Source organism: Protopterus annectens, chromosome 2.part1, assembly GCF_019279795.1.
Source record: "Protopterus annectens isolate FY-2018-M chromosome 2.part1, PAN1.0, whole genome shotgun sequence".
NCBI lineage: Eukaryota > Metazoa > Chordata > Ceratodontiformes > Protopteridae > Protopterus > Protopterus annectens.
The window spans coordinates 1,622,534,694-1,622,562,500 of NC_056729.1; the positions used below are offsets into that span (position 1 = coordinate 1,622,534,694).

The 27,807-nt window shown below is 39.0% G+C and overlaps 1 protein-coding gene across 4 annotated transcripts in view; it reads right to left on the reverse strand.

Annotated features, from left to right (window-relative positions):
• Positions 1 to 27,807, reverse strand: part of PAX7 (paired box 7) — a 352,148-nt gene that overhangs the window by 124,772 nt on the left and 199,569 nt on the right. For all 4 annotated transcript variants that reach the window (XM_044063057.1, XM_044063055.1, XM_044063056.1 and 1 more), the window contains exons 6-7: positions 1,528 to 1,693; positions 699 to 889 (exon numbers count right to left, since the gene is read on the reverse strand). In XM_044063057.1, the coding sequence (XP_043918992.1) occupies positions 699 to 889; positions 1,528 to 1,693 (357 nt within the window). The remainder of the gene's footprint in view (positions 1 to 698; positions 890 to 1,527; positions 1,694 to 27,807) is intronic.

Genomic DNA, 27,807 nt, shown 5'->3' on the forward strand with positions numbered 1-27,807 from the left:
ATCCCTTAGATTCACAGGTAAATACTGGGTGACTCACCTAGTCAGTAGCTAGTCAGTGACCAAAGATAAAAATCAAACCCTGTACCAGGTGTGGTAAACACCTTAACCATTATGCCAACCCATAATCCCTCACAGAGAGCACACAATCTTAGCACCAGCATAGCAAGTGGAATGCTTGCTGCAGACAGATAGGTAGGATAGTAATATCTACAGTACATAAATAAATTCTGTTCTTTATACACTATCTGACAATGATTTCCACGGTGGTGCAGCGGTAGCGTTGTTACCTCACAGCAAGAGGTTCTCTCGTTCGATTCTCGGCTTGGGTTGGGAGTGCCTTCAGTGTGGAGTCTGCATGCCCTCCCCGCGGTTGAGTGGGCGTTCGAAAGATATGCGTTGAATGGGTGTGCCTTCATTGAAGGTTGGGCATCGGGCTGGCAACTCGACACCATAAAAAACAACTGCCAATCATTAGCGGACCGGAGTTCTGCTGTGGCGACCCCTAATTGAGAAAAGCCGAAAGACAAACAACAATATACACTATCTGACAATCTTTAAATGGAACTGTGACAGCAATCAGGAATACATGGAATTCATACATAGCAGCTGAAGGCATTAACTAATTAAACATTATCGCAATCCATCTCTAGAAAATTAGATGCAAAAAACTCTCTTTCAGGAAGGAAGATAGTACTGACCTGGGGAGAAAGACCATTGCTCACAGGATTCATATGATTGGCAGTAGCTGTTGGATTCATAAATGTCTCTGGGTAGCTGGAGAAGCTGTGTCGTGCACTGTAAGCTGAGCTGGAGTCTGCTGCCGCTAATCCACCTTGGTGCATTGAAGAAGGAGGGAGGGGCTGTGGTCTATGAACGGTGTTACCTACATCTGAAAGAAAATACTGATATGAGGTACATCAGGAAAATCATATGCTACCTTCCCACTCATATCACAAATGTAGACAAATTTGTCTCACTGAAAATAACTCTGTTATAAGTGTTCTTGCTACATACAGCTGATGGGGTTACTAATATACATAAGTCACTTATCCTTACTATAATTCGTTTATCTTTAAAGTAGTTTTGCAATGTTTTGATGTTTGCATACAACATTCCAGAATTGCATATTGGCAGTAGTGGGATACATATCCATGCCTCCAGAGAGACTGGAGCCTTAATCCAGCACCTTAGACCACTCGGCCACACTACCCCTTCCCTGAAGCAGTGGAATTACATACCCACCCCCTCCCCATACTTTAAGTTGCTTTACTACCCTTCTGTGCTTCACATTTCATTTTACTTCCTTTGTTATTGCGATCATAAGCTGTTTTTACCTTCATCAGAGCACTTAAGCACAATCTGTTTTTGTTGCACAACATCTGGTGTGGAGCAATCCATTCTATCCTTTAATAGCCTCTCATGAAAATTACTTTTCCTGTCACAGGTACTTCCAGATTACATTAACTGACCTTCTGAGTACTATATATTCCTGTTGGTACCACTTTCAACAGGTTTACCAACACTTACCTTGAGATAATGCTGATGTAGGGTATGTTGTCTCTGGTAGCTGATAAGGGGGTAATGCTGGCATCCCAGTTGGTGGAAACCCCCCTGGAAGGAGATGATTGAATGCTGCAAGCTGATTAGCTCCTGCCTGCTTACGCCATCGGGCTCGTCTGTTACTGAACCAAACCTTTGAATGAAAATAAAAAAGGGCTAAAACATACCTCTGTGATAAAACTGTGAAAAAGATTTTATCTCATATATTAGGTTATTAAACAGTTGCATAAAAATCATCTTCATCTCAATTCATTTTCCTTACAAGGAGCCATTTCTGATATGGCTGTTTATAAAACTAGGCCATGGCCTGTATATTTTGCTCACAGTGATTTGCTATGATACTGTTGTTACAGAGCTAATGCTTTATACATACATACATACACACACACACACACATATATATATATATATATATATATATATATATATATATATATATATATATACATACACACACACACACACACACACACACACACACACACACACAATCACACGCACTCATGCATACAGAGACTCACACACACACACACACACACACACACACACACACACACACACACACACACACACACACACACACACACACACACACACAATCACCATACATGCAGACTTTCAAAGAGTGCTGTTTTGGAAGCAGGAAATTACAGTCATGATCCTTTGATATTCATGTAGTATTTAGTACAACAGATTTTCATCACCCAGGTGCAGCTTTTTTGTGTTACACCATTTTTTATACCGTACACAACATTATCATTTTATGTCCTCTACACTGTAAATTTGGATATCTAATTCTGAATCCCAGGTTTGACTGCCTATACCTTTTCTACATTTCAAGAATACAAATTTGCATGTAAATGCATCCTCACAAGTTCACAGAAAAAGAGCTGCCTCATTCTAGGTTAATTAGCTACCAGGTAATGATGACTCAGGTATGTTTTATAGGGCGGCTGTGGTGGTGCAGCGGTTAGCATTGTCGCCTCACAGCAAGAGGTTCTTCCAGTTCGATCCTCGGCTGTGGTGCCTTCTGTGTGGAGTCTGCATGTCCTCCCTGTGGTTGCGTGGGTTTCCTCTGGCTGCTCCGGTTTTCTCCCACATCCCAAAGACATGCTGCAGGTGGATTGGACACTCTAAATTAGCCCTAGGAGTGAGTGCCTGTGTGTGTGTGTGTGTGTGTGTGTGTGTGTGTGTGTGTGTGTGTGTGTGTGTGTGTGTGTGTGTGTGTGTGTGTGTGTGCCTTCTGTGGAAGGTTGGGTGCTGGGCTGGCAACTCAACACTGTAAAACTCCACTGCCAATCATGAGCAGACAGGGGATCCGCTGTGGTGACCCCTAACCAGGAAAAAGCCGTAAGAAGATGATAATTAGTCCAAGATGTGAAGACAGTGATTGAATCAGGCATCCTGATAGTACTGATAGGACTGGGTAGTCTGTTCCTTAAACATGGCATTGTCTGAGTTAGAACTGCATCTCTTATTACAGTATTAATTACTTCTCTAAAGAAATGATGAATCTCATACCAGTTGTTAACTGTAGTTTAACTATTTAAAGTAGTAAAGCCAGTGAATTACTGTGAACAATGATAAAGGTAAAACAAAATGTATTCCTAAAAGTGAGGAATAAAGACATGTAATAGAAATTACACAGCAAATTCGACTAGTCTCATTACAGTTTGCATGACAGAATACCATGTTACAAATAAGTTTAATTACTGTTCCCTTTGCACTCCCACTCTGAAAGTCCTGATGTAATACCAAAACAAGTATTTCTCCCTCTTGAATCCTTTTGGAGTATAACAAAGTACAAAGATGAATTTTAAACAGAAAGAAAGCAAAATAAATTAGTTTTGTGTATACACTGTGACACACCACTGTTGTGTACAAACTGGCTAAAACAAACACAAAAAATGTTTCATTTATATAAAATAAGTGCCATCATTACATTTTAAATTTAAGTTAACGACAGAGATAAAGGAATGATTTAGCTTCTTCTGGTCAGTACATGGCTGCTGCAGGTTAATAATTCCTTTGGCCTCTAGTTCATGCCCAGCACTATTTGTGAGTGTGTACTTTTCCAGGCACACAAACAGTGCTGCCACTGGGCTTTCATACACTGTACCTCTGACCCCTTAATGACTTTCACTTTCAAACAGGGTCAGGCAGTGCCTTCCCGATATTGAAGAAAACTACTCTATCTTAAACTTCACAAGAAAGCTGGAATTATGACCACCCTTGTAATCTGTTGGTATTTAGGTGACTGCTAGGTTAAGTGTTTGATGATTGATGTCTCCTTCAGGGATTCTGTCACTCAGCTAGTCAGATCTTATAAGAACAATATTTGTTTTTGAGGTCTTGGTGAACCTTAGAAGAACACACTTAACAGATGTGCTTGAGGTGTTATTTTTGCCATTTAAGTAGGGATTTGGGATGCTTCCCAGAGCTGACAGTATTATTTTTAGGTAAACTGTATGTTCTAGAGTCTGACCTCAAACAGCTACTGGCATCTTCCATTGTTTTATTCTAACTCAACGTGCCTTAGGTGCATAATGTGTATTTTTAATCAGAATTCCAATTGCCATTATCCAATTACATTGTTCACTCTATAATGCAACACAAATGTCTGTGATGCATCATCCTAGATTGGTTTAACTGTACTTATGATGCTGTATGATATCAGGGAGGAAGTGGACAGGAATAAAAGAGCTTGTAAAAAATATTTTCTTTCTATGCTTATGTCATCAAAAATAAATAAAAGTGAAGAGCAGCATGATTTAAATGTTCTTTTATTATAGAAATAAAGCTGTCCAGGAACTGTCAGCTGCCTATGGAGTTAAGCAAATAAATAATATATAAAATTAAAAATAATAAGATCAGTTTAGGAAATGTGGAATTGCTTATCAATGCTAAATCATATGACTAGCCTCTGAAGTCCATCTGAAGTGATGTTCTGGGTGTGGGACAGCATGCCAGTGGGGATACACTCAAGTTATGGAATTACATCCATCTGTATAGAAAAAAAATCAGACACCTGATTTTTGGAAATATATCTCAGTGGTAAGCTGTAGCTTTAGGAACAGAATGAGGCAACATTATATGTGTCTTCATATAGGTAGAATGTTCAGAATGTCAAAGTAGTTGAAGACATGGGAGAATGGCCAAGATCCACAGAAATGGCATCATATTTCAGATTGGGAATTCTGAACTAATTCTGTTCCCAAAATATCCATGAAATCTGCACTGTGCAAACTGCTGACCAGTGTGCAGACTTCATATTTTATTTTTCTGTAGCCTTTTATTACATTAGAGTTAATTTTTCTAGTTTATTTGGGGGGGGGGACATATGTATAATTGCCTCCCAGTATTCTACCATTCTGACTTATCGACAATATCTAGCAACTTAGATTTTTCATAAGTAAACTATTAAAAGGGTTTTCTATACATTAAACTCAGCTTTACTGATCTGTGCAAATCAGCATGATACAAAAATAACAGCAATAAAACACTGTAATAAATTACTAAAACAGTTAAATACAAACTATACAGTAACAGTCTATCATTAGAATAAGATGCACACTGTCAACGAAGATGGAACAAATCTGGCTTAAAGGACCGCTAAATGCTCCACACAGAGGGGCTGCAGCTAGTCAGAGATACGAGTGAATTCCAAAATGTATAAGATTTGGTATGTGAAAGAACGTTTCCCAGCACTTTTCAGACAATACCAAAGAACCGCCAAGTGTCCCAGGTCACCTGAGCAGATCACACAAGTTAGCTGATAGGGAATAACAAGTAGTTTGATAAACTGGGCTCAAAGTGTGTAGGTTAGACAAATTAATACCAAGACTTTGTAAATAACCTCTGAGGAAACCATCAGCTAGTGCAGCTCCTTCAGGACAAATGAAGTGTGACTGTCTCTGAAAGCAACTCACACAACAATTACAGCCCCAAGTTCTACACCTCCTGTAAGTGCTCAAGGTTAGAAGTGCGAGCTGTGTGTAAAGAGAGATGTAGTAGTGAGGTGGGAGAAGGACCATGTATACACAGTTGGATTTCATGGGAGATAAGGTGTCCAGTCTTACAAAACTAAACAGCAGCTACCATCTGGCCCTGCTGGGAGAAACGATCACCTGGATCATCTCACATGTCCGCAGCTTTGACACAAACACCATTGTAGCGTCACCATATATAGCACTAGGAGGTAAGGTTTGGGGCAGAAAAGGGGTCTCAAGGTGGTGTGAGTGCTCAGTACTATTGCCTCAGCTAAACTGAGCTTTTACCAATTTCTTGGCATTCAAGAAATTGTGGCAACTGATAACTGAACTGATATTAACAAACAACAACCCACATTTGTGATGTGGAAAGCTAAGGTATTGCTGAATATCATTAGTAGAAAAATAGTATGATAAACCTTTCCTTCAAATCACTTTACTTGCACAGACAGTGAACAACAATATTCTGATAAGCCATGTTTAAATGTTAATAGAATACACCAATACAACAACTCAAAGGTTTGCTGTCATTTGCTTCTGCTATCTGACTTGCTGTCCCAATGTGCTTCTAAGAAAAAAAAAACTCTATCTCTCTTACCTCAATGGACTTCCTTTACTAAAGATAATCCCTAACACATCATATTAGCTCCAAATTTTACAGATTAGAATGTTAGACCTGTAACTTATGTATTTTGTATGGAAAAAAAACAAGCATTCTGCTTTTAGTGAGTTTGCACACTGCCAAGATAAAAGCAAGCAAGTAAAAACTGAGTGTGTGTGTGTGTGTGTGTGTGTCTGTGTGTGTGTGTGTGTGTGTGTGTGTGTGTGTGTGTGTGTGTGTGTGTGTGAGTGTGTGTATGTGTGTGTATATGCGCCCCCGCGTGCGCGTGTGTGTGTATGCCTGTGCACATATATATGTGTGTGTGTGTATATAAATATATATTTATTTATTTATATATGTATGTGTGTGTGTGAATATATATATATATATATATACATATATATATATATATGGATCTACTTCATATGATCGAAAGCTCATATGATCGACAAACCTTACAGAGAGACCAAAACACCTAAAGCTCAAAACACTGAAAATTCATTTGGTCAAAACGTATAACATCGACACATGAAATTCAAAGCATCATGCCCTTTCCCCACTGTAGCGGGACCCTGGAGTTAAAATAAATAGTTAGGGGGTGGGGGCACAGCCCCCCACATTGGGTGGTGTGGGGGGTCGGAGCCCCCCCACATTATTTAGATGAATATTGTCATTTTTGTTATAACTATCCAGATGTATGTTTAAACTTTATTATGTATGTGGGGGGCTTTGTCCCTCACACCCCCTATCTATTTATTCTAACTCCAGGGTCCCGCTACAGTGGGGAAAGGCATGATGCTTTGAATTTCATGTGTCGATGTTATGAGTTTCGACCAAATGAGTTTTCAGTGTTTTGAGCTTTAGGTGTTTTGGTCTCACTGTAAGCTTTCGATCATATGAAGTAGATCCATATATATATATATATATATATATACATATATATATATATATATATATATCTATCTATATATATATATATATATATATATATATATATATATATATATGTATATATATATATATATATATATATATATATATATATATATATATATATATATATATATATATATATATATGTGTGTGTGTGTGTGTGTGTGTGTGTGTGTCTGCCTGCCTATTTGTGTGTGTCTTTGTCTGTGTCCATATGTCTGTTCATGTGAACATACATGTGTGTGTTTGTGACATTTGCACAGAATAACTAATATTGTGTGCAGCAGTGAAGAAGTTGTCAGTGTTAGTAGCCACAATTCAAGGGACTAGGTTTTAGTTGTGACTTCCACTTACTGCGTATGTGAGTTTATGTTTTTCTCTATCACTTTGGGTCTTCTAACATTTCCCTAAGATGTGCTGATTGACCAACTTCTGAAAAAAATTGCCCGTGTCTAGCCTTTGACCCTGTAGCCTGGGTTCTGGCTAAAAAAGATCAGCAAGGCTCAGTCTACTTACTACATTAAGAAATAACAAAATAAAAATGCCACGGAGACATTAACACCACTGTGCACATCTTTGTCAGAAGAAGCAATATTTAGTCATAGTGGAATGGGTAATAATTCAGTGCTGATTCTCAGTTTGTTATCCTGCAGACCACTTACTCGGTGCTTCCCTAACAAAAAGTCACCCATAAGCAAAGTTGATCTTATTGCTTTCTCTCTCTCTCTCTCTCTCTCTCTGTTGCTATCTTGCCAATTTTAAGAAGTTATCACCTTTCACCTTTCACTTGTTTCTTTGTATTCACTATGTATTCCAAACGCGCCTCGGTATTTTTGTTCCACAAAACTTTCAGGAAAACTGCTTTGTTTATCTACTACTCTGTATATGAAGAATACCCATATATCACTACAGAGATCTTCCTCAGACCTGCCTATTGCCAAATTATACTCCCCCAGACCATTTTTTGCTTTGAGATCTCTTATCCCAAAGCATTAATTCAAATATCTTTTCATATGAATTCAAGTACACAAAACAAGATTTGAACTCAATGCTTTGCAAATGTTTTATAGAGAAAGCAATCCTACAGTATTCTTAACATATGGGATTCCATTCCATGGAAGCATTACATCCGGCTAGTCTACCAAAGTCTACTGTTGCTTTAAGGTATGCCAAACATCACCAAAATGCTCCTCATTTAGCATAGGGCATAAAGGTGATGTTCAGGCATACTATCCTCAAAACTGATTGTCCCAGTAGGAACACCAGTCTAAGGAAACCCAAGGGGTAACCTGTACATCCTTGAAAGAAAAGGACTAGGGGGATGGAGGGAGGGAGTGAATACTGTCATGGTGAAGGCAATGACATCTGCTGTTATGGCAAGATTTTACACAATTGTACAATGTACTTACATCCACTGCTGAAGTATTCTTAACATATGGGAGAGTGCCAAAGGTCAAAAAGAAACTTGGGCGGAGGAAGGAGAAGTAGAGCCCTCTAAGAAGCCATGAATAATAACCAAAGCAAAACCAGCTCTAGTTTTAGAGATACCATCCAACTGGTAATGTTTGGTAAAGGTATGCACAGATGTCAAGGTAGCAGCTTCAAGAATAGAATTAGTGTCTAAGCAAGTGGGAAAAAAGCACCAGAAGAAGCCACAGCTCTAGTAGGATGAGCCTTTACAGAAAAAGGAAGACTGTCACCATGGAAAGTGTAACAAAAAGAAATAGCCTTTGAAATCCAAGTAGAAATAGTTTGCTTGGAAACAGCCAATCCTAAAGACCTAGGATGAAAGGAAACCAACAACTGATCAGATTTTCTAATTGTCTATGCATGTCCAAAGTATGCAGCACCCTCTCACTGTCAGATTGCACAGAGGGTTAAAAAGTAGGCAAATTAATAGATTGATTAAGTGACAACTCATTAACCACCTTAGACATAAAAGAAGGAATGAGAAGTTTTACCTTCATAGCCTAGAAGATCAGAAATAACCTGATAGGCCTGAGAAAGGAGAGCCAACACATACCTAGACACATGGGTCTGATAATTAATTGCCCGAAAAACTAGGGTAGCAGAAGTCTTAACCTTCTTACCCAGCCTGTCCATGGTTCTGCTGTACTTGTCAGAAGGCAGTAACTAGGGTGAAGGAAGAAACTGAGAAGGCTTATCAGAGACTACAGACACCACAGAGGGGTCAGCAGCAGGACATTTGTACAAAAAGTTACAACGTTGGGAGGGTGGCCTAATGGTTAAGGTGTTTGCCTTACACACACAAGGTGCAGGGTTTGAGTCTCACAAGGGATAATTGGCTAGGCTTAAAATGGCTTGCAAGGGCAGTTAGCTTAGCACTAATCTATGAACCTATGAACCCAGGCACCCTATAAAACCTATCAGGCTTATTGGGAGCAGGGGGCATTGAATCAGGTGGTTTAGAGGCATTGGAAAAAGCATCCAGCAAAGCAGCCAAAACAGGAGGAATAGACGCAGGTTTAGGAGATTCCATCTGCAGTAACTCATAATAACTCTTATAGATGTCAAGAGACCTGAGCACAATTCCACTTAAAAAAATTCTATCATCCTAGAGAGTGTGTCCCCAAAGGACATTTCCTCAAAATGAGTATCAGGACTATTACATTCCCCTGATCCACAGTCCAAAGGAGAAGGAATCTGAGTAGAATAAGTCAGGGATTCTTCCTCAGAAGAACCCTGTTCTCTAGGCCTTTCAAAAGGGAAGTAGAGAACCAAGGAGGAGCAGGAACTGAAACCCCCTGAGGAGGTCTTAATGATATTAAAGCATCAAATAACCCCTGAGTAAAGGCCCGCCACTCACTTTTTGGATCTCTAAGAGCAGAAGAAAAATGTTTAGTTTTTTTGTTTGTTTTTTAAGGGAATGTCTGCCCTATAAAACTGAGAAGGCTCTGACTTAGGATGGCATTCGTTAATATAGTAGGAACTTCTTCCCTAACTAGAATCTGCAGAACCTTCCTAGGCCCCTCAGAAACAATCAACCATGATTCCCCTGAACATCTGAAATGGATGTCTGCAAAGCCTTGGCAGACCTGCTGCCAGCTGGATCCTTGCCAGCCTCAAACCTAGTCGCAGCAGAGAAATCCGACAGCACAGCCAGGCCAGCCTCTGTGTTCATAACAACCTCGGGAGAAACACCCAGCAGAAGCTGGACAACAGCAGATTCTGGTCTTACCTTTTTCACCTTCTTCTTCCCTAATGGCTGACTCTCTGGGTGGGAAGTTCTTTCCATTGTATCTTTAGTGAGAAGCTTAAGACACTGGTTCTCAAGATACAAGGAAAAGGAAGAAAGCCTACTACGAAGGGTTTTCGGGATGAATGCCTGACAAATCGAACAAGAAGTATGGTCGTGAGAAGCTCCTAGGCAAAAAAGGCACTTATTATGGCAGTCTTTATGAGGAATCTGTCTCCTGCACTGGTATTTACCCTTCCTGGATGACATTAATCCCTAACAGCGCAACAAAAAAAAAAAACAACCGGGTACTTATCTGCAATGACTCAGACTTTACCAAACAGGCATAGGCATTCACCAGAGAATGAAAATACATTCAAAGTGGCAGACAATGGATGTAGGCAAACAGACTAACATTAGAAAAATCATTTGGACTGGCGGCAAAGAAGTTCTGAGGATGGTACATCTGAACGTCACCTTTATGCCCTATACCGTGCAAAGAGCATTTGGATGATATTTGGTGTATCGTAAAGCAAAAGTAGGCTTTGGTTGATTGGCCGGACATTGGCTTTCCATGGCAAAGAATCCCATATGTTAAAACTACTGCAGTGGTGAATGTAAGGACATCATTAATGATCCTTCCACAATTATCTCCAAGCTCTACCTCATTTGATTATTCACTCAGACTCATAAAATAAGCTAGTGGAGTTGGTGGGAATCAAACCCTGAACCACAGGAAAAAGCTTATTAACAGTTCATAGTTTTAATTATCTGTGATGAGTGCTGGACTATTCTCCACTACCATATTTCCTATACTATCACTGAATTCATCTTGCAACACTACTCAAAACAGATAAAACAAGCTAATATTTGCTTGTAAATGTTGTTCTGCTCTCTGCTTGGAGGAACACAATAATACATATTTTGTATAAAATTGATTCCATTACACTCTGGAAAACTACATTATTAGGTTATCAATAAGCTTTGCCTGAAATTATTGCATTGTTACATGTTCATTCCTGTTTGACTGTATAACAATGTGCAGTTACCACTTTTTTTTTTGAATAAATGTTAAATGTTTTTGTAATAGGGACTGCCTGTGTTCCAAGTCATGTCTCAAAAGAGTCGAAGGATCAGCGAACCTATCCAGTTAATGAATCAAATAAATAAATAAAAAATATATAAGCAAGCTATTACCCTTCTGCACTTCATAAATTTACCAGAGAGGGGGGTGTTTTAATAGATTTTATCCCTTCATCTAAGGTATACATAGTTTGCCTGCTTTATCCATTGTCATATAGTACATTAGCCCACTAGGCCACTCAGCTCTAAAACCAAGGGCTTCTGTTGTACAACAGCCACCATTTTAGCTGACCTCATCTGACTTGTCTTCCTCCTTCCTTATCTTACGTAGTTTCCAGATATCACAACATTTCACAATGTGTTGTTACCAGTTCTCCATATAAATCAATTATTACGTTCATTCAACATATTTCTACATATCCTAACATAAGCCTGTCTCATGCTCTCTGCTATGTTATGTTGATTACCTGTGGGCATTTAGAACAGTATTTAAACACTGCAGATGTATATAGATGAGAACTGCTGTACTGATGCAAATCACCCAGTTCTGATTCTGGCAAGAGACATGAAGTACTGACTTATAGTACTAATAGCTGTAATGAAAACATTAACAGCATGAGAAAGTAGAGGGCAAAGGGCAGATGCCAAAGGTAAACATGATGGTCATTATTAATTACTACTATAGAATAAACATCAGTACAGGAGAGGCAAGCAGAAAATCAGACTTTGATCAATAGCTTACTTTCAGTGCATACAACCTAAAATCTGATTCAAAGCAATGAGCTTTTAGTCTAAAAAGCAGCTTCTAATTTATTATTATTTAAACAAGATAGAATGACTTTGATCAATAGCTTACTTTCAGTGCATACAACCTAAAATCTGATTCAAAGCAATGAGCTTTTAGTCTAAAAAGCAGCTTCTAATTTATTATTATTTAAACAAGATAGAATGATAGTTCTGGCGGCTTTTGAGAGATGAGTTAAGATGTTAGCCAAAAATCAAAATGAGAACACAACTTTGTCACGAAAGAAATGAAAGAAAGCCTTTCATTAGAGTTTCTTAACTATAAAAAGGGATGGAAATTAAAAAAAATATAGTAAACATTTCCACAGGTGTAGATGGGGTGTGGCAAATGCATTTGTATTGTGCTGATAATTTTTATTTATTAATATACAAACAAATAATAGCATGAGGAGGCATCATGTGTAAAGTAACAATGAAGATTCTATAGAATGCAGAGCCAATACAAGGATTAACAATTAATTAATTCTGTATCAAGGCAATGCATAACTCGGTAGAAGAAAATATTATTTTAAAAGTACATGATGCATTACAATGCATTACAAAACAAATAAATGCCCAGCCTGTTATTCACAATAATAGTTGATATGTTTAAAGGTTTCCAAAAGAAACAGTCTTAAACATCACAATTATAATGCTATATAAATGTATACCAAGAAGAAAGGAGAAATGGGGCATTAAAACAACGTGTTTAAACCTAATTTTTCCTTCCCTTCTTGGCATAAACATGCATATCACCATGTTTCTGGTATGTGTGTATGTGCATGTATGTGTATATGTGCGTGTGTGTGCCTCTCTGTGTGTGTGTGTGTGTGTGTGTGTGTGTGTGTGTGTGTGCGTGTGTGTGTGTGTGTGTGTGTGTGTGTGTGTGTGTGTGTGTGTGTGTGTGTTGGCAGGGTTATTTCTTCTTAGGCTATAAATTCTGTCCTTTGATGTACAAAAATAATATTATCTGCTAGTGATTGTCCTTTCAGATACATAAGGCCTGTTTTGCCTAAGGATGGACTTGTATAGTACTGATTTTTTCTATCTTGTTTAAAAGGAAAATGTTATTCATTTTCATTTCTAAAATATTCACACTGAACAGCACAGCTTAAACACAAGTTTTTCCAATTATTTTTCTGTATATTAACAAGAATTTTAAACTGCAGCAGCTGACACTATGTTATCATGCACAAGGCTATCATATGCCATAATCCTAGTGTTTGGAAATGTATTGATTCTCTGCGGGAAGCTAGAAGATCGCTTTCAAAAGCAAACAGACCGCTTACTTTCTGAGGCATGCTGAATCTCTTGGAACTGTTAGGCGAATAAAATGATCGTTTTGGCTCCAGTGAACCCAGCTGATGCAGTCAGTGATGGGTTTACTGCTTTATCCTTCTCTCGCTGCAGATGTGTGGTTAGTCACTAACTTGGCTTGCAGTGTTGTTCTTGAGGGGAAGTCAATGGCTATTGTAGTTTAAGAAAGCGTGAAAGGATGACACAGAAAGCAAACCAGGCGAAGTGTACAGAACCCGGCTGGGAGAACACAAACTTCACCCAGCAGGCTGCCTGTTTGTCAGAGACCAACATCAGAGGACTTTCAATCTGCCCTGTGGGATGAGGTTCACTGGGTACCCAGCAGGACGGTAGATGAACTATGACTCCCACACTCTTCCTTCTGGGACTCCTCCCATATTCACTGTCCTCTTCATTTAGGGCCATTTAACTACTGCACTTTGCTGTTCTCTAGATTTAATAGCTTGTTTAAAAAAATGTATCTTTCACTTACACAGTGGAAACAGAGGCAAGTATTATATAGTGGCCATTAAAAGTTTCTTGTTTATAGTTACGTAATGTATTTCATGACGAAGATGAAGATTAACTCCTTATGTCAGCTGTCTCTGAACCATTACATCAGTCATAACCCATGAAGCCATTCCACTACAAGGATTCTGTTTTCTGAATACACTTACAAATTCAATTTGAAGTGTAAATGCCTCATTTTACACATAAATAAAATTATGCTCACCTTTGACCTTACATTACATAACCCAGCTGTGAGCACCTCTAATAGAAAGCTGTCAGGCAAGTCAGCTCAATGACACTGAAAAAAGGTGCCTGTGGTGTTGGGGAAGGGAGAGCAGATGAGGATCTAGGTGTCAGGTACATAGTAAAATAGGTGAGAGTTTTTAAAAGTACTGTTTTTAATGGTTTTTAGAGCAAGGGTGTAGCTAGGCATAGTCAGTGTACTCACATGAGTACATTTTTTTCCTGAGCATCTCTTGGAAACTTCAACCCACAAAAAGCATAGAATGTTTAGAACTCTGCAATTTAATATTTAGAGTATAGAGCTACACAAAAAATGTTTTGTGAAAGGACTGTACCTCTAAAAGCAATTTTTTATAGGAATAAATGGTAACAGTTGAAAATAATGTATCACCTTCCTATATATATTGAGTTGAGTACATTTTTAAAATGATAGATGGGTGGTGGAAGCACCAAGATTAGGTTTGAGGACAAGATGTAAATGTGCGGTTACAGCCCTGCTTTAGGGGTGTATGTTCCTTGTACACATAGCTGGCCTTAGGCATAGGCCAACTAGGCAGCTGCCTAGGGCGCCACTCTAGCAGGGGAGCTTTTCAAGTAATCTGGATGGTGTAGATACACCAGAATGGGGGCATAGGGTGGTGTTGGGGGGTGCTGTGGAGACCTTTTGCCTAGGGCACCAGTTGACCAAAGGCCAGTCCTGCTTGTACACTATCATGCGGCTGATGAGAAAAGACTAGAGTTACATTCTTGAAGTTGGCCTGCCCCAGTAATGCTACCCATATGCCACTACTGTTGGCAAAATGAGAGAAGAGCTGAATGGATGACTCCAAATTAAAAACAGAAACATTTTCCTTCAGGAGGTCTCCTCTTAAATCTGTGAGGCAGGGGTCATTTGATGACCAGCTATGACTAACTAATTTCTTAACTCTGACAGGGTGGTGGACAGCGACATGTGTATACAGCACTGCCTTGTGATCTAGGTTGCCAAATGGTGGCCTGGTACAAGGAAGAGGAATCTATATTAATGAGCTAGCCACTGCTTATATGAATTAAAATAATTTTATTTTGACAGAAAATGATAACTGCTTAGACAATCCACTTATTTCTCCCTACCCATCAGTTCATCTTTTTGCCACAGAAAACTGACATCCTTTCTCTTTTGCTTGTCACAAAACCTTACACTTATGCTAGAATATATTCACAGTGTTGAATGGAAACACACTGAAAACCACAACATCAGAACCAAAAAGTAAACATTATATATTCTATGCATGGGGACACCCCCCACACACACCCCCTGCAAATATATATGTTCAACTCTGAGATTGTACCACAACGGGTAAAGGGCAAAAACCCAGTACTCGCTCTACTGCAATCTTGGGTAACACATTACTGGCTTTCTATCTAGTGGAAGAAAGCCTGCCAGTGCTGTGATTTTTACTATATTTCCTTTTGATGTCTTTGTTTTTAACATTCAGAATATTTGATGTTCTGAATGTATCCCACTTTTGCCATGCATTATTGGATTCTTATACGGTTTTGAATCCATTGGCCAGAATCTTGACCTATACAGCATGCAGCATTACATATTTTGATTTAGAGTTACAAACAAAGAACCAATAAAAACTTGAAAAGCGGTAATTAGGACCTTATGTCACCACCACAAAAACAAACTCAAGAAATAGTCCACACAGTAGTGTGAAGAAACAACCAATGACCACAAGTTTAGACCAGCACTTATTTAATAATCCACAACCAAGAGCTTTCATCAACATGTATACTAGACTTCTTCAGAGTTAAGTAATGAGCACATGTGGAAAAACCAAACATGTAAACTTCGAAAATAAAACAAATACTGTCGAACCAAGAAACCGAACAAGCGTTGCAAGTAAAATAACAGAATTTATTTTAAGCGCTTTTCATTAGCTTGTGTCGGCTAACTTCTTCAGAAACAAGTTACAAATTCAAAGTTCCAATAAGTAACATTGCATAAGTCATATGCTACCAATCAAATGGAACCTGCCAATTAACTTTTAAAGATACCTACTAAAATCACAAACATATATAAGTCAGAAGATTAAAAACTACCCCTACCAATCGCCCAAATTTAGTTAACCTTTGATCATGTAATATATACATATATAACAAAGAAGCATCCCTTAAAGTGTACTGTATTTAAAAACACAAGCAACATAAAATATGTTTAATAAAATGTATATCGAGTGTGCACGAGTAACGTATGTAAAAATAAGTGTAAATGTATCTAAGTCTAATATATCTACATTTATTCTTGACCTCAACGTTTCAAGCTTTTCAATTTTAATACACTATTAATGGAACAAATGTCATTAAGCCCTGGGTAGTTGTAGGCGTTCAGGTTTATCTGCCATTGTAATTCAAGCTCCTCCAGTTTAAGTGGTGCTGGGCCCCCTCTCATATCCAAATTAACATGATCAATCACTGTGTACCTAAAAATATGGTCATTATACTGCTGGGTATGTTTAGCTAAAGCATTCTCTAACTTTAATTTCCCAATGGCATACTGGTGCTCATATATCCTTTCACTCCGTTTTGCCCACATAAAATGCCGGGCATTTCTGGCACTTCGCTATATAGACCACCATCCTAGTATTGCAATTAAATTTAGCTTTAAATTTAATGTTGTAGTTATTAATATTCAAAGCATATATATTATCCACAAGTTTACAAAAATTGCAATTTTGGCATTTAAACATGCCTGTAATTTTAGGAACGGTTGGACGTTGTTGCTCCAATAAATTATTCAAATTGTAGCCCTTCCTATAAATGACATTGGGTCTATTACCGATCTTTGCACAAATGTTAGAGTTGGTGCGAAAAAGACCCCAGTTCTTCCTGATAATATCTACACAGAATTGGCTGTAAGAATTAAATGTAGTTATGAAGCCAGGCAGAAGTTGTTCTTTATTAATTATACTCACTTCTGCTAAGTCCACAGAGGCATTACTGACTGCAATGGAGGTGTTTATAATAGATGTATTTTCAACAGAAGTATTTTTAATACATGTATTTTTAATACGTAATAATGACTGATAAGTGCCATTAAGTCTTTTACCTTGGACCTCTTCAATCAAATCATCCATAAGGTTAACCGGGTAACCCCTATGTAGAAACATAGCTTTTAGGACTTGGCATTCTTCCAAAAAATCATTGTCTTGACTGACAATGCGGGCAGCCCTCACAAGTTGGCCTTTAATAACCGAGCACTTCTGATGGTACGGGTGGCAGCTCGTAAAATGTAAGAATGAATTTGAATATGTTCTTTTTCTATAAATTCTAGCTGCAATACAACTTTCTGCTCTATTTTTAGATAGCCAAATATCCAAAAAGGCTATTGCCTCTGTGTCAAATGTAGCAGTAAATTGTAGAAAATTCGTAGAATCATTAAATGCTTGTTCCATAGTATTACTCATATCCTCATTCCCATTAATAAGAATAAAAATATCATCCAGGTAGCGAGTGTAATATATTATTTATCATCCAGGTAGCGAGTGTAATATATTATTTATCATCCAGGTAGGCTAGCGAGTGTAATATATTATTTATCATCCAGGTAGCGAGTGTAATATATTATTTATCATCCAGGTAGCGAGTGTAATATATTATTTTGTCTTTAATAATGGGATTATTAAAAACATATTCGGTTTCTCAGTAAGCCATTACTAGGTTGGCTATACTGGCACCGCATGGGGAACCCATTGCTACACCCACTCTTTGTAAGAAGAACTTGTCGCCAAACATAAAAAAGTTGTTAGGTAGTACAATATCCAATAACTCAATTACTAGTGAAATCAACTTTAAAACACAAAAATAAGAGTTTTGAAAATGGAAAGAGTCAAGTATAGAAAGCGACTATAGTCCTCATTTATTTATTTATCCTTCGTTGACCGGGTTAGTCCCATCTCTTTTTAGGGGAGATCTGTGGTGGTATTTCTAGGGGAAAATTGTCAGTACACCAGAGAACTTCCCATTCTCTTTTTGATAGGTGCCGTGCGATCTTTTACATCCACCTGAGCTACCACCAGCTTAGGCAGGTGGGGTCTCAGTTTATTGTCTCATCGAACAGATAACACACCCAGGAGTGATTGGTCAATGTGGTGTGGGACGAGAACTACCAGCCTTCATCAGTAACAGTGTGCTACCTTTTGCACTACTGGCACTGCCATTGGATTTTCTACATTTTAAATCTTCTCATGTCTCTCCCTAGAAGAAAACTCAGATGATTCTGCCTGAATGCTAAGATATCAAATGTTTGTATTTAATTTAATAACCGATATAATTTTCTTAACATTTTTACAGTGTTTGGATTTATGGCTAATTAAATGTAAATAATTTACTGTGTGTGTGTGTGTGTGTGTGTGTGTGTGTGTGTGTGTGTGTGTGTGTGTGTGTGTGTGTGTGTGTGTGTTTGTGTGTATAAATATATACTTATGTGAGTGTATGTTCATGAGTGCATGTGTGCATGCCTACGCTCGTGTGTGTGTGTGTGTGTGTGTGTGTGTGTGTGTGTGTGTGTGTGTGTGTGTTTGTGTGTATAAATATATACTTATGTGAGTGTATGTTCATGAGTGCATGTGTGCATGCCTACGCGCGTGTGTGTGTGTGTGTGTGTGTGTGTGTGTGTGTGTGTGTGTGTGTGTGTGTGTGCGTGTGTGTGTGTGTGTTTGTATAAATATATACTTATGTGAGTGTATGTTCATGAGTGCATGTGTGCATGCCTGTGTGTGTGTGTGTGTGTGTGTGTGTGTGTGTGTGTGTGTGTGTGTGTGTGTGTGTGCGTGTGCATGTGCATGTGTGTGTGCATGTGTTTAATTTGATTTGTTGAAGAAGTGTTTAGTGAAGAATTTAATATATAAAAAACATTACTGTTCATCTGACGTGATATGATAAACAGTCAAAACAGTTCCAAGATACACTGTGCATCCCTACCCATTAACTTAAATTTACTGACTCGACTCAAAGATTACCACACATAACAGAAATGGACAGTTTTCTGATTTCAGTTGTCGCAGACTAAATGTGTATTTGTTAGAGAAACAAACAGCTTTTTCAGCTATTTGTGAAATCAGTCTTCCATCAAGGAAAGCTTATTTTGCCATTTTATCACATTGGGTTCACTAAACAAGATTTAGTGAACATCATTCCAATAAATTGTACAGCTAATCTCATGTGACCATGCCATAGTTTGTATATAACCGCTCCTGAAGGTGTCTGTTGAGCTTATATGCCTAACAAAATGTTATCTTTCAGAAAATAGCAAAAAGTATATTTCCAATTATTAAATTAATACTTTTTTACCAGTGCCTGGATTATCCACAAGTCAAGGTGTACACACATTCCTGGAGTACTCACAGTTTTGTATCTTTTTACAGAAATAAAATTGCTGCTATGAGAAATATAGTGCCTGTTTACTAAACTGAAAGATACTGATAGCTAAAACACCTTCAGAGGTTTCACTCATTTAAAACACTTCATACTGCAACACCTGTTCTGTTTATTGCTTGCACTGTATATAGCACATTTCTAGTGTAGTATTGTTCAGATGAGAATTACTGTTACTTTGTATCAATATTCACATTCCTGTGAAACAATTATGGTTGAGAGAGCAGAATGCTGTTGATAGACATATTAGGGTTATCTTCTTACAAATGTACTTAATGCCCTGCCCTGAGATATATTTTGTTCTTTCTTGTAAACCATGTCTTCAAACTCTTTGAAATAAAATAAGCATATTTTTGCATTTTTTTAAAACTCTGAACAGATTTGTTTGCAAATGTCACTAATTTGAACATTTTCCTATGAGGTGTGCTAGGACTGATCTCGTGAGGTATGCTAGGACTGATCCCATGAGGTATGCTAGGACTGTTCCCATGAATCATCCTTGGACTGATCCCATGAGGTATGCCAGGACTGATCCTGTGAGGTATACTAGGATTGATCCCGTGAGGCATGCTTAGACTGATCCCATGAGGTATGCTAGGACTGATCCTGTGAGGCATGCTAGGACTGATCCCGTGAGGTATGCTAGGACTGATCCCATGAACCATCCTTGGACTGATCCCGTGAGGTATGCTAAAGCTGATCCTGTGAGGTATATTAGGATTGATCCCACGAGGCGTGCTTGGACTGATCCCGTGAGGTATGCTAGGACTGATCCTGTGAGGCATGCTAGGACTGATCCCATGAGATATGCTAGGACTGATCCTGTGAGGTATGCTAGGAGTGATCCCATGAGATATGGTAGAACTAATCCCATGAGGTATGCTAGGACTTATCCCATGAACCATCCTTGGAATGATCCTGTGAGGTATGCTAAGGCTGATCCTGTGAGGTATATTAGGATTTATCCCATGAGGCATGCTTGGACTGATCCCGTGAGGTATGCTAGGACTGATTCCATGAGATATGCTAGGACTGATCCCATGAAGTATGCTAGGACTGATCCTGTGAGGTATGCTAGGACTGATCCCATGAGGTATGCTAGGACTGGTCCCATGAGGTATGCTAGGACTGATCCCGTGAGATGTGCTAGGACTGATCCTGTGAGGTATGCTAGGAGTGATCCCATGAGGTATGCTAGGACTGATCCCGTGAGGTATGCTAGGACTTATCCCATGAACCATCCTTGGAATGATCCTGTGAGATATGCTAAGGCTGATCCTGTGAGGTATATTAGGATTGATCCCATGAAGCATGCTTGGACTGATCCTGTGAGGTATGCTAGGACTGATCCCATGAGATATGCTAGGACTGATCCCGTGAGGTATGCTAGGACTGATCCTGTGAGGTATGCTAGGACTGATCCTGTGAGGTATGCTAGGACTGATCCTGTGAGATGTGCTAGGACTGATCCCGTGAGGTATGCTAGGACTGATCCCATGAGGTATGCTAAGTCTGAAGTAATAAATAAGCAATTGTTCTTCAGCTGTTAAATGGAATTCATTTAATAAATGTTGTTTAATTATTCTGTTTATTTCCATGGGTACAGAATTCTTACTTCTTAAGGGTTCATGCACTTCGAGTCATGATGGTATGATAATGTACCATGTCATCACAGTCTGTTACTGTGGACATATGTATGATGTCACATAGATGTGTAAAGTTATCCAAGAAATATAGAACAGATATAGAAAAAATAAAACTCTTGAAAGATACAAATTAATACCAAAGCAACGAATGAAAGAAAAGAAAAGAAAAGAAGAAAAGGGCTTGACAAAATATAAGTCGACTTCTGCGTTTTAAAAATTAATATGATTTGTCAAGATAAACCAACTTATTTGGAGTTTCGCATATAAACCTGTTTTCCTCCAGAATGGAGCACATTAAACCAATGTGTATGTCTGATGAGGAATTCATAAAAGCTCAAGTACTAAAAATTCTAATGTTACAAATGTATTCTGTGTCTGCATGGTACGGTCAGTGCTCTATCTGTAAAGTGTTGCCTGCTTCAACATTTTTATATGCTATTGCTTGTTGTCCACCCTGTGGGGCAGCACTGGAATTGGACACCAGATCGTTGACCATCTTTATTCCTGCAAAATGTTCTAATAAAAATAATTAATAAAAGTTCCCAGAGGTCTTAGGATAGTCCCATAATGGAGTGGTGTTTTTTGTTCTAGTTTATAGGGAAGCTTCCTGCAGTTAAGAGTCCACCTTGTAAGGTGTCCATTTCACATTCTGTTTTAAAGTGTGAGTTATTTTGGCCAACTGCTGTGTGGTTTTCATGGTAAAACAGAACCACCAGGAGCCATCAATTACTTTTATGTGCAAACTGGGACCAGTTAGTGGTCCTCTCCAGACTCATGCTGAAAGCCTTACAGGACTCTTGCTGGTAGCATCTGTCTCAAAACTGTGGGAAGGTCAAAAAATAAATATATTTTCTAGCAGTTCTGTTTTAACTATTGACTGTTACCCAGAAGGAGCATTTTTACAGAGGAACTCCTAAACGTCAGTATACATTTTCATAAGTATGTTATGTTTCAGCTGTTACTGTCAACCAGATAAAAGATTCCATTGTAGTTTTAAATTTTCCATTTGAAAAATTAACAAGACATTCAGTACAGAAAACACATGGCACTACTTTTCTGTTTCGGTTAATATCCCAGTGCCTTTGTTTATGAAATCAAATTTCTTTCCAAAACAACAAAAGTATAACATTAGACAGAGCGACTGTGCAGCTAGCAGAAAACAGTCTGATTCATTCAGAATGAAATGGTTGCTGCAATATAAATGGCACCACTTAACAAGAGAAAGAGAACAAGCAAACACTTGGAAAGAAATATATTTAAGTGCACTTTGATGAATATATTACTTTTCAGCTTATTAAAACAGGAAGTTGTGAATTACAATTCATGCATTTTAAACAAAATCATTCATGATATACTCTTCCAAAGTGCATGTAAAATATGTATTTTCAGTTTCCCACATTTCCTCACAAATGTCCTTACCCTCTGTTACTTTAGCTCCCCACTTCTTGGGTTGAACATTGCTCTCCCTTTCTTGATGGTATTCCTGATGCATTCTGAAAGATAGGGGATGGGAAGAACACACAAACTTGTATACCAAACTTGGCCATGTTCATGCTGTTGAGTAAGATACATGTGAATGTTAACTGCTTTTCCCACAGTCCCTTTCAATCAAAACACCTTCCCTGCCTTCATTCCTCTCTCTGCTCCCTTTCTAGCTGCAGCATTGGATTATGGGATTTACTCCCAGCTCCCAGTCTTCTAGGAGGTAACATAATAACATTATGGTACCATATATGCACATGATACATTGCACCCTCTAACTGGAGCCATCTACCCACTGGAACAATGCGGTGGTGGTGCTGCGGTAGCATTGTCGCCTCACAGTAAGACGCTGTATGGTTCGATTCTCAGCTAGAGCGACTTCTGCTTGGAAACATGCATTAATGGGTGTACCTTTGTTGAAGGTTGTGTGTCAGAGCTGGCAACTAGGTACGTAAAAATCAACTGCCAATCATTAGTGGACCGGAGTTCCACTGTGGCGACCCCTAACCGGGAAAAGACGAAAGACACAACAACACGGATTAGGATGAATTCAAAACTCAGATAAAATCACATCTTAGAAAAAGTTGCAGATGCAAATGCTTCAAGGACACAGGCTAAGCTACCCTGTTATCTATCAATTTAATATGAAGCCGGAAGCTTCTGAATGCTATTAAATTCAGGAGCTTATCCTCAAATTAAGCCCATCTCTCTATGTCTCCTTCATATATACTGCATCTCTGTTTTATATTTTGTCTTCTACTTTATTTGATGATGAACTAGCCCTGTTTTTTTTTCTTTCTCATGCCTCTGTTTATATACTAGTAAAATTACCCACTGTATGTACTTATTACTTTTTATTGTAGAAACCTGCAGATTAACACATGTATGTAATAAGTGCAGAAATCTTTCTTTCTAGTAACTATAACCACTGTGTGCTGTTATTTATTTCCTATGTTTAGAAATCTGCACATTAACATGTGTACAGTAAGTGTTGAGGTCTTTTCTTCTTTCCATTTTAACTCTTAACCTAGGGATCTTAACCTAGCCTGTGACATTAACAGAACATGCTGGAGAGACGAATATGTCTCCCTGATACTGCCGCTCCTCTGGAACAATCTTCCAATTCATATGAAGCAGAGCTCCTCACTGACCTCACTGACCCTATTCAAGTGTAACCTGGGGAAATGGATGACAGACAGCAAATTCACCCCAGGGGTGGCACCCATATCCCTCATGGACACAGGGAGTTAGTGCTGACCATAGACTACCTCTGCAAAATACATTCACTTAATAAGGGCAGATGGGGCAACCTGGGATCAACATGGTTAGGCCTGTAAGGGCTCTAGGGCTGCTAGCCTAGTAACCTTGTATCAATCTATTAACCTGATGTGGCCACACTGATCTCCCAACCCTGCTAGCAGGTTGCTCAGCAGCCATGCAAGCACTCTAAAAATGTATAACTTCCCTAACATTTCCATTGCAGGGCAGAAAAATCCCTGCTGGTAATAGTTGCCTAAAGTGCAGGCAAACCTGATACCACATACTGTCCTTTCCCGCCCCCACACTGTGATGAAGATGAGCTTCTACCAATGAGATAAGCTATTCACTGTAATTACCTGCAATATGTTACATAGGTTTATGAATCACTCCTACTCTTGACTGCAGGGGGAAGTGTAGAGTTCTCTGTACTGACCATGAGGTGTAGCCAGTGAATCCCATTTCATACTCACATATAGTTATTGCTACCCCCCAATCTACCTGACATTTAAAAATTGGTCATATCACTTGCGCTGTTGCCCAACCCCACCCAAAGCTTAAAATTATTAGAGGTATTGTCTTTAGATTTGCAATCGCCTCTGTAAACAAGCTACATACATGTTGTTAGAAGCATTAATCTAGATGGTTATAGATGTCATATGGCTTGATAAAGCCTCAATGTTTCTAACAGGTTCAGAAAGTACAAGGAGTATGCCTGGCTACACCCTTAGATAGTTTTCTAGTATGAACTACTGCAAATGCAACAGTCTATGGTTGTCACATTACTGCAGTTGCATATTTTCCATGGTAAGACTGAAAATAGGAACGTGGCACAAATCATATACATTCAGGTACAAAATCACACTTTGTATAACTCAACAGGAGATCTAGGTCAAAGAGTAGCTCAAGAAGGCTGGTAGTAAAGGTACATAACATCTTTTTGAAATGCTAGCTCTAATCTTTCACTGTCTACTTCATTTGTAAGCATAGCTGGCTAGCTTAACTTACATGGATACTGCTGACCATGGGCAGGCAACAAAAATGGCGACTGACAATAAATGACACATGAGTGAAAAAGTGTCACCCTGCACTGTCAAAGGGCCAGAACAAGCAGACCAAGAACAGACAAACAACCCACATCAGCAACATGGAATCTGTAGATCCCAATGTCTGGCTGTATAATGCTACCCTGAGCACAAGAAAGTCTATGTCCCAGATGGAGCTGTGCACCATTCATAAAAATGTGATAGGACTGTGTGTCCCAGGAGAATATTGCAGTTTATTATATGAATCACAGTAATTACCAGTGTTGTAGTAAACATGGCGTGCAAGATGCATTCATTTATATAGTGTTTTTAAAGTGCATTTATCTGTTGTTCATCTTTGGCTTTTCCCGGTTAGGGGTCACCACAGCAGAACTCCGGTCCGCTAATGATTGGCAGTAGATTTTTACAGTGCTGAGGTGCCAGCCCGACGCCCAACCTTCAATGAAGGCACGTCCATTCACGCATGTCTTTCGAACACCACTTGACCGCGGGAAGGACGGTTACATTATAAGAGGATATTTGTGTGTGTTTGAACAATGTCAATGATTAATGAAAACCTACAATCCTAAAATGCATGCTTTCAGATGGCACAGCTGTACTCTGCTGAACCTAGGTTTTCAGAGTTTTGTTAGCTTAATTTCTTTATCCTAACACAACTGTCTATAACTTGATGTGTGATTGAGGCAGGATCAGATGAATAATGTCATACAGATGTCTCTGCATGTGTGAATGCAGGTGAAAACAGCTACTGAAAAACAAGCCAATAGTTGTTGCCAACAGATTTCTAGTACTGAACAGCTGTGTTAAGGCTAATTATGAGCTAATAAAAGTCATGAAATGTTTCTCTGTACTCTAACATGTAAGTGACTATGTATTTACATGTATGTACTCTATGCCTTGAAATTATGGATAGTTCAATGCTTATCTGCTGGCCTAACATATATACTGCAAAATATTTGCAAACAATTCTGCTCTCTTCATTTGCAGTGAAAGATCCCATGTGGAGCATAAAGCCTGCAGTATAATGAAGCATTGTATTTTAACTACTTTTGTCCCAGAAAGGATTACAAGTCATCTAGCAGTGTTTTCTGATGTGCATCTTTTGACAAGGAAATTAAGACTTATTTGTGTGTTTCAATAAGTTTGTAGTAGTATTTATTTATTTATTTGTTTGTTTAGCCTTTGTTAACTAAGTCCCATCAGTAGCCTCTTTTCAGTGGACAGTAGAGATAACATTTATACTCTTAGAGGAAATTTGGCCAGGGCATCAGGGAACTTATAGGTTCATAGGAGATTACTAGACTAACAGCTTAAGAGCTCTCACAAGTCTAGCTAATATAACCCAATTTTACCCAATATATGGCCCCTAGGGTTAAGAGGATGGCATGGATTAGTGCCTATGCAATGAGTATGTGCATAAGGAACATATGCACTACTTCACCTACTCTTTTTAATAGGTGCCATAGGATCTTTTACATCCACTGGAGCTACCACCAACTCAAGCAGATGGGACATCATTTAACATCTCATCAGAAGGATGACACACTCAGGAGTGCAGCCCCTCTCTTGCGATGCACTGCACTGTCAGCAATCAATTTATCTGGTGTGGAAATAGAACCAACTGCCTTCTGCACCACATGGTAAGGGCACATAGGCACTCAGGAGTGCTGCACCTCCCTCATGCTGCATTGCAGTGTTAGCAATCGATCTACCTGGTGTGGGAATAGAACCAACTACCTTCTGCACCACATGGTAAGGGCACATAGGCACTCAGGAGTGCTGCACCTCCCTCATGCTGCATTGCAGTGTTAGCAATCAATTTACCTGGTGTGGGAATAGAACCAAGTACCTTCTGCACCACATGGTAAGGGCACATAGGCACTCAGGAGTGCTGCACCTCCCTCATGCTGCATTGCAGTGTTAGCAATCGATCTACCTGGTGTGAGAATAGAACCAAGTACCTTCTGCACCACATGGTAAGGGCACATAGGCACTCAGGAGTGCTGCACCTCCCTCATGCTGCATTGCAGTGTTAGCAATCAATTTACCTGGTGTGGGAATAGAACCAAGTACCTTCTGCACCACATGGTAAGGCCACATGGGCACTCAGGAGTGCTGCACCTCCCTCATGCTGCATTGCAGTGTTAGCAATCAATTTACCTGGTGTGGGAATAGAATCAAGTACCTTCTGCACCACATGGTAAGGCCACATGGGCACTCAGGAGTGCAGCACCTCCCTTGTGCTGCATTGCAGTGTTAGCAATCGATCTGCCTGGACATGTGTATCTTTTCAGGGGAGACCCAAGAGCACTGTCTAGTTAAGTGATGATCACTGATTACATAATATCAAACTAATGATTAAAAATGGTCATTTTTACTTTTTTACTGGCTAGTTTGATGCTATTTTTCTGGAATGTGGCTTGATCTTTCATTTGCTGTGTGATCTAAGATTGAAAGAAATACCAGCTTAAGGATGAACTTGGTTAGAACATTAATTTTTTCACCTAATTTGGATTTACATTTGAAAGACAGGTACCTATCTTTCCAGAGCCATAGCAACCTAAATTGGCACCCTGGGCATTCTAGAAGAATGGTGCCCCTCAATCCAAAGTCAAAAATTCAGAAACAAAAAAAAAAAAAACAAGGCTCTCTGAGACTGAAGCCAAATGGTCCTTTAAGGTCCCCATTCTACTGAACCCTGAAATATTGCAATGAGCATTAGCTCACTTGTTGCTAGGGTTACACAGCCAGCCAACCACTG